Source organism: Bufo bufo, chromosome 3 (genome assembly GCF_905171765.1).
Source record: "Bufo bufo chromosome 3, aBufBuf1.1, whole genome shotgun sequence".
NCBI classification, from domain to species: domain Eukaryota; kingdom Metazoa; phylum Chordata; class Amphibia; order Anura; family Bufonidae; genus Bufo; species Bufo bufo.
In genome coordinates this window covers 15,532,384-15,547,710 of record NC_053391.1, presented here as the reverse complement: position 1 = coordinate 15,547,710, position 15,327 = coordinate 15,532,384, and the positions used below count along the sequence as shown (strand labels likewise).

At 41.3% G+C, this 15,327-nt stretch overlaps 1 protein-coding gene across 1 annotated transcript in view; it reads left to right on the top strand.

The window, feature by feature from the left end:
• The window catches only part of ARHGAP31 (Rho GTPase activating protein 31), a 178,520-nt gene that overhangs the window by 129,751 nt on the left and 33,442 nt on the right, over positions 1–15,327 (top strand). The window contains exon 4 of the mRNA XM_040422906.1: positions 4,942–5,024. Within this exon, the coding sequence (XP_040278840.1) occupies positions 4,942–5,024 (83 nt within the window). The remainder of the gene's footprint in view (positions 1–4,941; positions 5,025–15,327) is intronic.

Genomic DNA, 15,327 nt, shown 5'->3' with positions numbered 1-15,327 from the left:
CCACTGGCAAGGGGGGTCCTCTGCGACCCCTATAGTTACGCCAGTGACCACAGACATACAGCTTTTTAGTACAAGACTATAGATGATGAGCCCAAGTCACCATATCTATCCTGGACATCCTCAATAGGATTGGAGAGATGAGGACGGAGATGTGGGGGAGAAAGGATGGGTGACCAGGATCAGACAGCTGCTCCCCATTCCTTTTGCTCCTATTACCAGTTGCTGTGGTCATGACTCCTGGGGAACAAGGCTGTGCATTGAGGGAAGAGAAGGACCCGGCCATGGGACACCAGCGACCACCATCATGGTCACTGGTGGCCAGAGCAGTTGTTGACTATCTGTCTTCACAATTCTCTCACTCCCATCATTAAAAATATCTAAGAAAAAAATAGGACATGTTCTATCCATGGATGACATCCGTGTGCTGTCTGCATTTATTGAGACCCATAGAAATGAATGGCGTTCTGCAAAAATTGTGGATTGGACATGGACCAAAAGTCATGTAGATGAGGCCTTTTATTGTATTCTGGACTGCACACAGTGCCCAGACCTAATAGAAGTGACTTCTGATGATGTATCTTCCCTTGAGAGGTGAGCGCTGGCTCCCCAGTCTAATTTCTTTGTAGGCGTCTCCAGGATCACATGAGACCGGTGACCTACCGACCGCGTGCATTCTGCCATTATAGAACTGTCCTATCTTTGTCCGTAATATGAGCAATAATAGGACATACGGACACGGAATATACACAGAGTCATTTCCGTTGATTTTGCTTCCCCATTGAAGTGAATGGTTCTGCATACAGGCCGCTAAAAACACTGAATGGACATGGAAAAAAAAAACGTTTTGGAGCATAAGCCCTAAGTCTAGGTCGCGCTCACCTTTTCCTAAAATTCATATCTCCACCTATCTCCTGGTTGAGCTTGATGGACTTGTGTCTTTTTTTTTAACCGTACTCACTATGTTACTACTATATTAAAATCAGCTGTTCTGCTTCTGGAGTCACTGTGTACATACATTACATTGCTTATCCTGTACTGATCCTGAGTTACATCCTGTATTATACCCCAGAGCTGCACTCACTATTCTGCTGGTGCAGTTACTGTGTACATACATTACTTATCCTGTACTGATCCTGAGTTACATCCTGTATTATACTCCAGAGCTGCACTCACTATTCTGCTGGTGCAGTCACTGTGTACATATATTACATTACTTATCCTGTACTGATCCTGAGTTATATCCTGTATTATACTCCAGAGCCGCACTCACTATTCTGCTGGTGCAGTCACTGTGTACATACATTACTTATCCTGTACTGATCCTGAGTTACATCCTGTATTATACTCCAGAGCTGCACTCACTATTCTGCTGGTGCAGTCACTGTGTACATACATTACTTATCCTGTACTGATCCTGAGTTACATCCTGTATTATACTCCAGAGCTGCACTCACTATTCTGCTGGTGCAGTCACTGTGTACATATATTACATTACTTATCCTGTACTGATCCTGAGTTACATCCTGTATTATACTCCAGAGCTGCACTCACTATTCTGCTGGTGCAGTCACTGTGTACATACATTACTTATCCTGTACTGATCCTGATTTACATCCTGTATTATACTCCAGAGCTGAACTCACTATTCTGCTGGTGGAGTCACTGTGCACATACATTACTTATCCTGTACTGATCCTGAGTTACATAGTGTATTATACTCCAGAGCTGCACTCACTATTCTGCTAGTGGAGTCACTGTGTACATACATTACTTATCCTGTACTGATCTGATGTATATTTAGGTTTGTGGGGCACAGAGGGCCAGACTTCTGCTTCTTAATACATTAGGGGCATTTTACTCCGGTACAGGAGAAGACTGATGTAGGGATAGCCGGTCCTGATAAATCCCCCCCCTACCCCCTCCCCACACACACTTGTCACATTGCACCTGATAAACTCTGCTCTGCTATGTTCCTATCCATAGTTTGGATTTGTCTTTCAGAGACTACAGACTATGTTGTGAAAATCCATAGGGAGTCTCTGGTCAGTTCATGCCTGGGGCGCAGTGAGGTGTCATATCCCATCAACTGTGCTCTCCTTATCTGGAAGACAGGCTGGAAAAATACGTGTACACGGCTAGTAACGAGACATTAGTGCTGCAGACCTCCAGCAGCTGCTGGACTGACATCACTTCATACACAATCTCTTAAATTCCTGTCTGAGACTGATGAAGGACGATGCTAGAAATGACTGCAAATGCAAGACAAATATTTACGGACCACTTAACCACAACACTGAAACTGCCTGTACAGTACTACTATACCGTAACATATGAGAGAGAAATTCCAGTCACAGTTTAGTAAATTCAAAGGTCCAGTCATTACTCCAAAATGGCATTGTATGGTCTAGAATACAACTGCCTCCTACAAGAATATAACTACTATAATACTGCTCCTATGTACAAGAATATAACTACTATAATACTGCTCCTATGTACAAGAATATAACTACTATAATACTGCTCCTATGTACAAGAATATAACTACTATAATACTGCTCCTATGTACAAGAATATAACTACTATAATACTGCTCCTATGTACAAGAATATAACTACTATAATACTGCTCCTATGTACAAGAATATAACTACTATAATACTGCTCCTATGTACAAGAATATAACTACTATAATACTGCCTCCTATGTACAAGAATATAACTACTATAATACTGCTCCTATGTACAGGAATATAACTACTATAATACTGCTCCTATGTACAGGAATATAACTACTATAATACTGCCTCCTATGTACAAGAATATAACTACTATAATACTGCTCCTATGTACAAGAATATAACTACTATAATACTGCCTCCTATGTACAAGAATATAACTACTATAATACTGCTCCTATGTACAAGAATATAACTACTATAATACTGCCTCCTATGTACAAGAATATAACTACTATAATACTGCCTCCTATGTACAAGAATATAACTACTATAATACTGCTCCTATGTACAAGAATATAACTACTATAATACTGCCTCCTATGTACAAGAATATATCTACTATAATACTGCTCCTATGTACAAGAATATAACTACTATATTACTGCTCCTATGTACAAAAATATAACTACTATAATACTGCTCCTATGTACAAGAATATAACTACTATAATACTGCTTCTATGTACAAGAATAAAACTACTATAATACTGCTCCTATGTACAAGAATATAACTACTATAATACTGCTCCTATCTAAAAGAATATAACTACTTTAATACTGCCTCCTATGTACAAGAATATAACTACTATAATACTGCTCCTATGTACAAGATTATAACTACTATAATACTGCTCCTATGTACAAGAATATAACTACTATAATACTGCTCCTATGTACAAGAATATAACTACTTTAATACTGCCTCCTATGTACAAGAATATAACTACTATAATACTGCTCCTATGTACAAGAATATAACTACTATAATACTGCTCCTATGTACAAGAATATAACTACTATAATACTGCTCCTATGTACAGGAATATAACTACTATAATACTGCTCCTATGTACAGGAATATAACTACTATAATACTGCTCCTATGTACAAGAATATAACTACTATAATACTGCTCCTATGTAGAAGAATATACCTACTATAATACTGCTCCTATGTACAGTACAAGAATATAACTACTATAATACTGCCTCCTATGTACAAGAATATAACTACTATAATACTGCTCCTATGTACAAGAATATAACTACTATAATACTGCTCCTATGTACAAGAATATAACTACTATAATACTACTCCTATGTACAAGAATATAACTACTATAATACTGCTCCTATGTACAAGAATATAACTACTATACTACTACTCCTATGTACAAGAATATAACTACTATAATACTGCTCCTATGTACAAGAATATAACTCCTATAATACTGCTTCTATGTACAAGAATATAACTACTATAATACTGCTCCTATGTACAAGAATATAACTACTATAATACTGCTCCTATGTACAAGAATATAACTACTATAATACTGCCTCCTATGTACAAGAATATAACTACTATAATACTGTTTCTATGTACAAGTATATAACTACTATAATACTGCTTCTATGTACAAGAATATAACTACTATAATACTGCTTCTATGTACAAGAATATAACTACTATAATACTGCTCCTATGTACAGGAATATAACTACTATAATGCTGCTCATATGTACAAGAATATAACTACTATAATACTGCTCCTATGTAGAAGAATATACCTACTATAATACTGCTCCTATGTACAGTACAAGAATATAACTACTATAATACTGCCTCCTATGTACAAGAATATAACTACTATAATACTGCTCCTATGTACAAGAATATAACTACTATAATACTGCTCCTATGTACAAGAATATAACTACTATAATACTACTCCTATGTACAAGAATATAACTACTATAATACTGCTCCTATGTACAAGAATATAACTACTATACTACTACTCCTATGTACAAGAATATAACTACTATAATACTGCTCCTATGTACAAGAATATAACTACTATAATACTGCTTCTATGTACAAGAATATAACTACTATAATACTGCTCCTATGTACAAGAATATAACAACTATAATACTGCTCCTATGTACAAGAATATAACTACTATAATACTGCCTCCTATGTACAAGAATATAACTACTATAATACTGCTTCTATGTACAAGAATATAACTACTATAATACTGCTCCTATGTACAAGAATATAACTTCTATAATACTGCTCCTATGTAGAAGTACTATATCATACTGCCCTCTATGTTCATGCATAGTACTGCTATATAGACACGTTTAGTACAATAAGACATATCTTTTTAGTGATTAATTCCTTCTCGGTTGGTTTTCAGGACGCTGTGTCATGCTTATTGGAGGGCGATCAATTATCTCAAATCCAAAATGTCATCCAGGAATTGCCGCCATCACATTACAGGTGAGATGATCATTGATTACTTTTGCGGTTATTATTGATGTGAAGATTCTTATAATGATAGTTTTGGGTTTTGTTGTGGCTTTTAGTGCTTTTTGTTGTAGGGACAGGTTGATAAACTGTGAGCTCAATGTAGTCTAATGAAAAATGCAGTTATTTACAGCCCCCATACTGCACTCACTTATATGGCAGTATGTGTATGTGTATGACAATATTATTTGGACACTATATGGAAGTATTGTATGGGCAAAATACCGCAGTGTTTTGAGGTCACTGTATGACAGTATTTAGTGTCTAAGATATGTCAGTATTATGAGGGCACTATATGGTAGTATTATTTGAATACTATATGTATGAAGGCATTGTATAGCATCATTATACGGATGCTATATGGCAGTGTTGTGTGGTCAAAAAATATGACAGTATTTTTCAGGCATTATATGGTAGCATTATTTGGATACAATATGTATCCTAGTAGAGATGAGCGAATTTCAGGTTATGAAATCTGTTCACGCTTTGTTTGCTGGTAAAAGGTGAATTGCGTTATGGATTCCGTTTCCACGGACCATAACGCCATTCTGTGACGGAATGCATAACGGAATGCCTTTAGAGTAGAGTACTCCCCTGCAAAACTGATCCGTCCCGTAGACTTCTAAAGGCATTCCGTTATGCTTACCGTCGCAGAATTGCGTTGTGTTACCCGTGGTAACGGAATCCATAACGCAATTCACCTTTTACCAGTAAACGAAGCGTGAACGGATTTCAAAATATGAAATTCGCTCATCTCTATATCCTAGCATTGTTTTCTGTTTTTCTTAGGACATTATTTGGCAGTAGTATATGGGTAAAATACGTCGGTGTTGTCAAGGCGCTGCATGCCACCAATGCAGAGAACAATACAGTATATGGCAGTATTCTGAGAGTTTTTGATTGTAGTATTATTTGGTTACTGTGTTTTTTTGGGGCATTTTACGGTAGGATTATCTGAACACTATATGGCATAATGTCTGTGTTGTGACGGCACTATATGGCAGTATTCTCTGGGCAATATTTAGCAGTGTTTTGATGACACTATATGGCAGTGTTATTTTATGTATTATTACAATTATGTGACGGTATTATTTCAGATACAAACATTGTATGATGACATTACTTTATGTATAAGCTTTGTATGATGGCAACATTTTATATATTCGGTACTACTTTATATATAAGCATTGTATGGCAGTATTTTTTATATTTGCAGCCATCCGGACTGCACGAAGCACTTCCCCCATGGGCTGTGTCGGCTCTGAGCGTTGCACACTTCTTGTCCTGGGGGCTTCGCGTTGTTTCCCGGCTCTCGCAGCATCTTTCCCAGATGTGACTGTTTATCTGCAGTTTATTGCACAACTGACCGCAGGCCGCGGATTACAGCGCGATGCATCAGCTTCCACATGATGCGCAGTCAAGTTGTCAGGTCCCCTCCTCCGCCTCATTCGTCTCTTACTCCTCCAGTGCCGGGAATTAGGTTCATATTACGGTGGACGATGAATGAGAGGGAAAGTTCTCTTCTTCCGACTGCCCCCATAGAAGTTGGGAATAGAGTTGTCAGGGAGTAACCCTCCTCTGGACCATGTGTGGCCCGACTACTGATTTATATAGAGGCAGAGGTATGCTGTTGTCAGGAGCATGCGTGCCCCTTTTGATGCCGCCCACGATTTTGTTAGCCTTGGCAGCAGCTGCCTGGCACTGGTCACTAAAGTTCGGTGTGTCGTCCACCATTATCCCCACCTCTTTTTCAGTGGCAGTTTTTTTTTTTTCTCAGTGTTTTTCCATTTTTTATGGATCTTCTATCTGTCCACATCACGTCTGCCGTCTGTCTGCCTTATTACTACGCAGAGTTTATCTGGTTTATAACCCGAAATTCTGCTCTGTAAGTCTACATTCACACCAACGTATCTTGTTTCCGTGTCCGTTCCGTTTTGTTTGCGGATAGGATGCGGACCCAGTCATTTCAATGGGTCGGCAAAAAATGCGGACAGCACACCGTGTGCTGTCCGCATCTGTATGTCCGTTCCGTGGCACCACCAAAAAAATGTCCTATTCTTGTCCTTTTTGCTAATAAGGACAGGCAATGTTACAATGGATCCGCAAAAAAAAAAAAAAAGCCATACGGACGTCATCCGTTTTTTTTGTGGATCCGCAATTTGCGGACTGCAAAACACATACGGTCGTGTAAATGTAGCTTAAGCCTGATACTGACCTCTGTGGTACCCCACTGGTGACGGAGACACCCTCTGATACTGACCTCTGTGGTACCCCACTGGTGACAGTGACACCGCCAATACTGACCCCTGTGGTACCCCACTGGTGAATGTGACACCCTCTGATACTGACCTCTGTGGTACCCCACTGGTGACAGTGACACCCTCTGATACTGACCCCTGTGGTACCCCACTGGTGACTGTGACACCGCCAATACTGACCCCTGTGGTACCCCACTGGTGACTGTGACACCGCCAATACTGACCTCTGTGGTACCCCACTGGTGACTGTGACACCGCCAATACTGACCCCTGTGGTACCCCACTGGTGACTGTGACACCCTCTGTTACTGACCCCTGTGGTACCCCACTGGTGACTGTGAGACCGCCAATACTGACCCCTGTGGTACCCCACTGGTGACAGTGACACCCTCTGATACTGACCTCTGTGGTACCCCACTGGTGACTGTGACACCCTCTGTTACTGACCCCTGTGGTACCCCACTGGTGACTGTGAGACCGCCAATACTGACCCCTGTGGTACCCCACTGGTGACTGTGACACTGCCAATACTGACCTCTGTGGTACCCCACTGGTAACTGTGACACCCTCTCATACTGACCTCTGTGGTACCCCACTGGTGACTGTGACACCGCCAATACTGACCCCTGTGGTACCCCACTGGGGACTGTGACACCGCCAATATTGACCCCTGTGGTACCCCACTGGTGACTGTGACACTGCCAATACTGACCTCTGTGGTACCCCACTGGTAACTGTGACACCCTCTGATACTGACCTCTGTGGTACCCCACTGGTGACTGTGACACCGCCAATACTGACCCCTGTGGTACCCCACTGGTGACAGAGACACCCTCTGATACTGACCTCTGTGGTACCCCACTGGTGACTGTGACAGCGCCAATACTGACCCCTGTGGTACCCCACTGGTGACAGTGACACCCTCTGATACTGACCTCTGTGGTACCCCACTGGTGACTGTGACACCCTCTGATACTGACCTCTGTGGTACCCCATTGGTGACTGTGACACCGCCAATACTGACCCCTGTGGTACCCCACTGGTGAATGTGACACCGCCAATACTTACCCCTGTGGTACCCCACTGGTGACAGTGACACCCTCTGATACTGACCTCTGTGGTACCCCACTGGTGACTGTGACACCGCCAATACTGACCCCTGTGGTACCCCACTGGTGACTGTGACACTGCCAATACTGACCCCTGTGGTACCCTACTGGTGACAGTGACACCCTCTGATACTGACCTCGGTGGTACCCCACTGGTGACAGTGACACCCTCTGATACTGACCTCGGTGGTACCCCACTGGTGACAGTGACACCCTCTGATACTGACCTCGGTGGTACCCCACTGGTGACAGTGACACCGCCAATACTGACCCCTGTGGTACCCCACTGATGACTGTGACAACTCCAATGCTGACCTCTGTGGTATCCCACTGGTTACTGTGACACCGCCAATACTGACCCCTGTGGTACCCCACTGATGACTGTGACACCCTCTGATACTGACCCCTGTGGTACCCCACTGGTGACTGTGACACTGCCAATACTGACCCCTGTGGTACACCACTGATGACTGTGACACCGCCAATACTGACCTCTGTGGTAGAACATTAGTAACTATGACCCATCCAATACCCCCATGTGGTCCCCCACTGGTAAGAATGATTCCTCCAGTACTGACCCCTGTGGTCCCCCACTGGTGACTGTGACCCCTCTAGTACTGACCCCTGTGGTCCCCCACTGGTGACTGTGACCCCTCCAGTACTTACCCCTGTGATCCCCCACTGGTGACTGTGACCCCTCCAGTACTGACCCCTGTGATCCCCCACTGGTGACTGTGACCCCTCCAGTACTGACCCCTGTGGTCCTCCACTGGTGACTGTGACCCCTCCAGTACTGACCCTTGTGGTCCCCCACTGGTGACTGTGACCCCTCCAGTACTGACCCCTGTGGTCCCCCACTGGTGACTGTGACCCCTCCAGTACTGACCCCTGTGGTATACCGTGCTCACTTTTGTTACCTACTAGTAACTGTGACCCCTCCAAGATTAACCCTTGTGGTACTCCACTGGCATTTAGGACCCCTCCAGTACTGCCACTTTTGTCACCCTGATGGTAACTGTGACCTGATCATTATGAAATAAATTGAAGCAGAATTTTTGGGCCAGTTTTGAGAGAAAAGAAAATAATAAGTTCCCTGTGAAGTTCTGCAGAAACATCAGGGGTTTCTGAGCTCCTCACAGTTCTCTGCCGCCCTCTCCTTTGGCACACCTCCGGCTGGCACCACCCGTCTCCTCTATTACGCCTCCAGGACAATGAGGTCACCTTTTGTTCCCATAAAACTGTTAAAAGGTTTAACTTTACTGAGTTGAGCTCCTCCTGATTCTTCCCCTCCCGTGGAGGAGACATTAGGTGGAGATGCGGAGGAGACCTGTGAGCGGCTGCCCATAGGACTCCGGTGTGCTGCCATATAACTGCTCCCACACAGCAGATTACAGACAAAATAACAATTATAACCGAGCGGCAGGAAACGCTCACTTCCTGTTGTCCTAGCAACACAAAGAAGCAAAAGGAGAACTTTATTTAGTGTGAGGTTTGTAGAGAAAATGTTCCCTCTTGGAGGTGGACAGATGGTGGTGTCGGTGCCCACATCTCCAGCGAGACCGAGACAGCAATGGGCAGTGTACAGCATAGCACCAGGATTAGGGGGGCAGGGTGGTAGGAGAGGTCGGTATGAGATAGATATAGAGCTAGATATGAGATAGATAGATATGAGATAGATAGATAGATAGATAGATAGATAGATAGATAGAAGATATGAGATAGATAGATAGATAGATAGATAGATAGATAGATAGATAGATATGAGATAGATAGATAGATAGATAGATAGATAGATAGATAGGAGATAGATAGATAGATAGATAGATAGATAGATAGATAAATAGATAGATAGATATGAGATAGATAGATAGATAGATAGATAGATAGATATGAGATAGATAGATAATAGATAGATAGATAGATAGATAAATAGATAGATAGATATGGGATAGATAGATAGATATGAGATAGATAGATAATAGATAGATAGATAGATAGATAGATAGATAGATAGATAGATAGATAGATAATAGATAGATAGAGATGAGATGGATAGATAGATAGATGATAGATAGTTAGATAGATAGATAGATAGATAGATAGATAGATATGAGATAGATAGATAGATAATAGATAGATAGATAGATAGATAGATAGATAGATATACCGTGGAGGATGAGGCTCATTTCCTGCTGCGGTGCCCCAAATACTCAGCAGTGAGGGAGACTCACTTCAGGAGACTGTCTGATCTCTGCCCAGACTTCACCTCCATGGAGGAGGAAGAGAGACTCTCCATACTGCTGGGGGAAGAGGAGAACACAGCGGCCACAGCAGCACAATATATTACTGCCTGCCATACCTAATTATTTCCCACTTGCTTTGGCAATGCTAAAATGTATTTAGTCCTGCCAATAAAGCTGATTTGATTTGATTTGATATAGAGATAGATAGATATGAGATAGATATTTTACTGCCTGCCATAGACTGAGAGGAGCCTGATCTACCATGGACTCCTATATCCCCACCCTGTATATGTCCCCATCCCCCAACCCTACCCAATTATTTCCCACTTGCTTTGGCAATGCTAAAATGTATTTAGTCCTGCCAATAAAGCTGACTTGATTTGATAGATAGATAGATAGATATGAGATAGATAGATAGATAGATAGATAGATGATAGATAGATAGATAGATAGATAGATAGATAGATAGATAGATAGATATGAGATAGATAGATAGATAGATATGAGATAGATAGATAGATAGATAGATAGATAGATAGATAGATAGATGATAGATAGATATGAGATATATAGATAGATAGATAGATAGATAGATAGAGAGATAGAAGATAAAGATAGATATGAGATATTAGACAGATATTAGATAGATTTGATAGTTACTTTAGAAAGATATTAGACTGAGGTAGATTTAAGTGAGATATGAGATATATACTATGTATAGATAGAAATATGATCTAGACATGATATAATAGATACTGTAAATAGATACAATAGATAGATAAATAAATAGAAAGAAAGATAGACCTATAAATAGATAAGACAGATAAAATAGACTAGATAGATTAGCTAGATAGATATTTAAGTTAGATATTAGACAGAGAGGTAGATATTAGAGAGATAGGCAGATATGAGCTAAAGATAGATAGATATTAGGCAGAGAGGTAATTAAATTAACATAACTAATCACGCCCTCTTTTCCACCCACTTTTCAAAAGCTGCAAGCGCAGAAAAAATATCGCAAAATATATCGAATTTTTTTTGTTCCCAAAATATAGTGGCAAAATTGCGACTTTTCTACGTCAGAAAAGCAGCACAAATCAAATGGCAAATGACCCTCGTAGTGCTCAATGATAGAACTGTCTGCCTGCAGCCACCACTAGGGGGAGCCGGTGCTATACAGATTTATTATTGTGTTCACAGAGGGCTGTATATTGCTATTTTCAGTGAGCTCCCCCTAGTGGTAACTACAAACATCCAGAATTCTTTCCTCTGTGCCTTTGTGAAGGGAAGCAGAGGACTTGGAGCTTTGTATTATAAATTAAGAGCCCCAACTCCTATGGTAATACAGTATGAATATGAAATGAATCCGCAAAGAATATTACATCTAGATATTAAATGTTGGCCATTCACCTAAGGCCTCTTTCACACTTGCATTGTCCGGATCCGGCATGTACTCCACTTGCCGGAATTACACTCCGGATCCGGAAAAACGTAAGTGTACTGAAAGCATTTGAAGACGGAACCGTCTTCAAAATGCGGTCAGTGTTCCTATGGCACCCAGGACGCTATTAAAGTCCTGGTTGCCATAGTAGGAGCGGGGAGCGGGGGAGCGGTATACTTACAGTCCGTGCGGCTCCTGGGACGCTCCAGAGTGACGTCAGAGCGCCCCATGCGCATGGATTACGTGTCCAATGTGATCACATGATCCATGCGCTTGGGGCGCCCTGACGTCACTCTGGAGCGTCCCAGGAGCCGCACGGACGGTAAGTATGCTGCTCCCCCGCTCCCCGCTACACTTTACCATGGCTGCCAGGACTTTAGCGTCCCGGCAGCCATGGTAACCATTCAGAAAAAGCTAAATGTCGGCTCCGGCAATGCGCCGAAACGACGTTTAGCTTAAGGCCGGATCCGGATCAATGCCTTTCAATGGGCATTAATTCCGGATCCGGCCTTGCGGCAAGTGTTCCGGATTTTTGGCCGGAGCAAAAAGCGCAGCATGCTGCGGTATTTTCTCCGGCCAAAAAACGTTCCGTTCCGGAACTGAAGACATCCTGATGCATCCTGAACGGATTTCTCTCCATTCAGAATGCATTAGGATAAAACTGATCAGGATTCTTCCGGCATAGAGCCCCGACGACGGAACTCTATGCCGGAAGACAACAACGCAAGTGTGAAAGAGCCCTTAGATATATATTAATAGTAGTAAGACATTCTCAGTAAATTCTTTCTTCTGTAGAAGAGGAGATTTGTTACATTGTTGCATTCTTAGCGTTGTTCTTTTGTAACATTGTGGGACAGGAGCTGATGTATGGAGCGACGTGCAGACAGCCTGCACCTTATATAGAACTCCTGACATAGGACGCATCATTCTTCTCGTACTGTAATCCCCGATGAGGAATCCCAGGTATTTGTTACCATTGGGATAAATATTTACACGTCAGTTTAGTATCGGCTCTGGATCCAGAACCACAGACGTGAGCGTCCATCATCAGCGAGATGTCACGTGGAATATCTCTGAGGTGATTTATACACAAGGATGATGGCATTATGAGCTTTCTCTACAGTAGATCTGTTCACGAGAGGCTGTGTGCACTAATCCTTACATGGTTATAGATAAAGAATGAGAGAATCAATTCTACTGGATCAGAATTCATTCAAAATTTCACAAAAAGTCCCAAATGTATTTTATTTTTATTTTTTTAGAGAACTCTTTCTCATTATGGAGAGCACCTAATATGCGTAGTATTGTAGGCCAGGCAACGCCTCCCTGGGTTTCTGGGGAAGATTTTTAAATTAGCTTTCCTAAGCCTATCTCATGTCAGCAGATTTTTATATATTTCTCCCAGAAACCCAGAGGAGCTTTGATTGTCTTACAATACTCTTCATGCATACTCTGCGTCCTCCATAAGGAGAAATACTACCTCAACCAAGGTAGCCTAAAAAATGTTCTTTGCTCAGCTCTGTTAATGGGTAGTTACCCAGAAAGAGCTGGATTCCTGGTATTAACACTCCATTTTCTATTCCTTTTGGAAAGGAGACTTATTATTATGAAAAAGCACTGTTTGAACAGTTTGAGGCTACCACTAGTGGGAAATGTTATTGTGAAAAAGCACTAGTTGAATTTGAGGCTATGCCAAAAACCTAGTGGATAAAAAATTTATTAAACTTAATCTATGAAGCAGAAGGTTTGTATAAATATACATACTAGAGATGAGCAAATAAATTCTATCAATTTGCAGTTCATCCTAAATTTTCCAAAAAGTTGGATTATAACAAACTAGTTTTTCAATCATTATTCAGGCATTAAAGTAGGATAATAGCTCTTCTAGGACAAAAGCAAAAACTGTTTTTTTTTTTTTTTTTTTTAAAGTTACGAGGCCTTGGGGGACCTCTGAGTGGTTACTGTTTCTATTATGGAGACCAAGACCACATAGTATATGTGATGACTATTGTAGGCAGGGTAATGCTCTTCTTGGTTTCTGGAAAATATATATGCAAGTTAGTATGGCTAACATCAGCTGGTATCAGAAAGAATTTATCTTTTTTTTATCAGTAAAGTTAATTTGCATATCTTTAGGTTTTAGGGAAAATATTCAAATTAGCTTTTTTGACAAAGCGGATAAGAAAGGTAATTCTTTCTCATGCCATCTGATGCTCAGACATGCTAATTTGCATATATTATTCCCACAAAACAAGAAGAGCTTTGCTTAGGCTATAATAATCATCACATAAGTTAACTGGTCTCCATAATAGAAAAAGTACCCACCCAGAGGTCCCTACAAGGACTCAACAGATTGTATCTGCTTTGCTCTGCAGAAGGGCTTTTGTCCTGAAAGAGCTAGCTGCAGATGTGAGGCTGGTTTAGCTAGGTTCCTCATCTTGTTGTGTAAGGCTGAGCAATGGCTTTGCTGTAGTTATGAAACACTCAACTTTTGGGGGGGGAAAAAGCTGAATTAGGCTGGATTCACATCTGTGGTGTGAATTCTGGTAGGCTGAGAATAGCCTGTCGGAATTCTCCAGATCCGCCACTGCTGGATAGAAATGGAATGCGCACCAGCTTCATTTAATATAATGGGGTCTGGCGGAGATCTGGCTGCATTCTGTCAAAAATGCAGAGGTATTGTCTGCTGGATCAGGTGGCCAGATCTACAGTACGTGCTGCAGATGTGAAACTAGCCTTGCACGTTTTTCAAATGTGGCGCTCTCTCCATTTGCCTGGAATAAATTGCAAAATATTTTGTTTAGTTGAAATTAAAGATGAATGTATCAGTTCTACTATTTCACAATCTGTCCCATGTTTCCCAAAATAATCAGATTCTAATGTACTCGATTTTTCTGGGATTCATTTGGGAAAAACAGACGTACTATTCAAATGAAAGTGAGACAAATGAACTGGAATACACAATCACACTTCTCTCAATGAGACATGCAAGCTAACTCTCTCCTTTCAGAAGAACAAGAGAACCAAAATTTCTTAAGAAAAAACTGGCTTTTTTTTTTTGCTTACTGGCCTTTTGGGGGTACTCTTCGGGGTACTCTTTATCATTAGGGAGACCGAAAAATATTAATGATGAGTATTGTATGCCAGACAACTCTGCTCTTGGTTTCTAGGAAGGATATATGCAAATTTGCATATCTTAATTTGCCTGGCATCAGATAATATTAG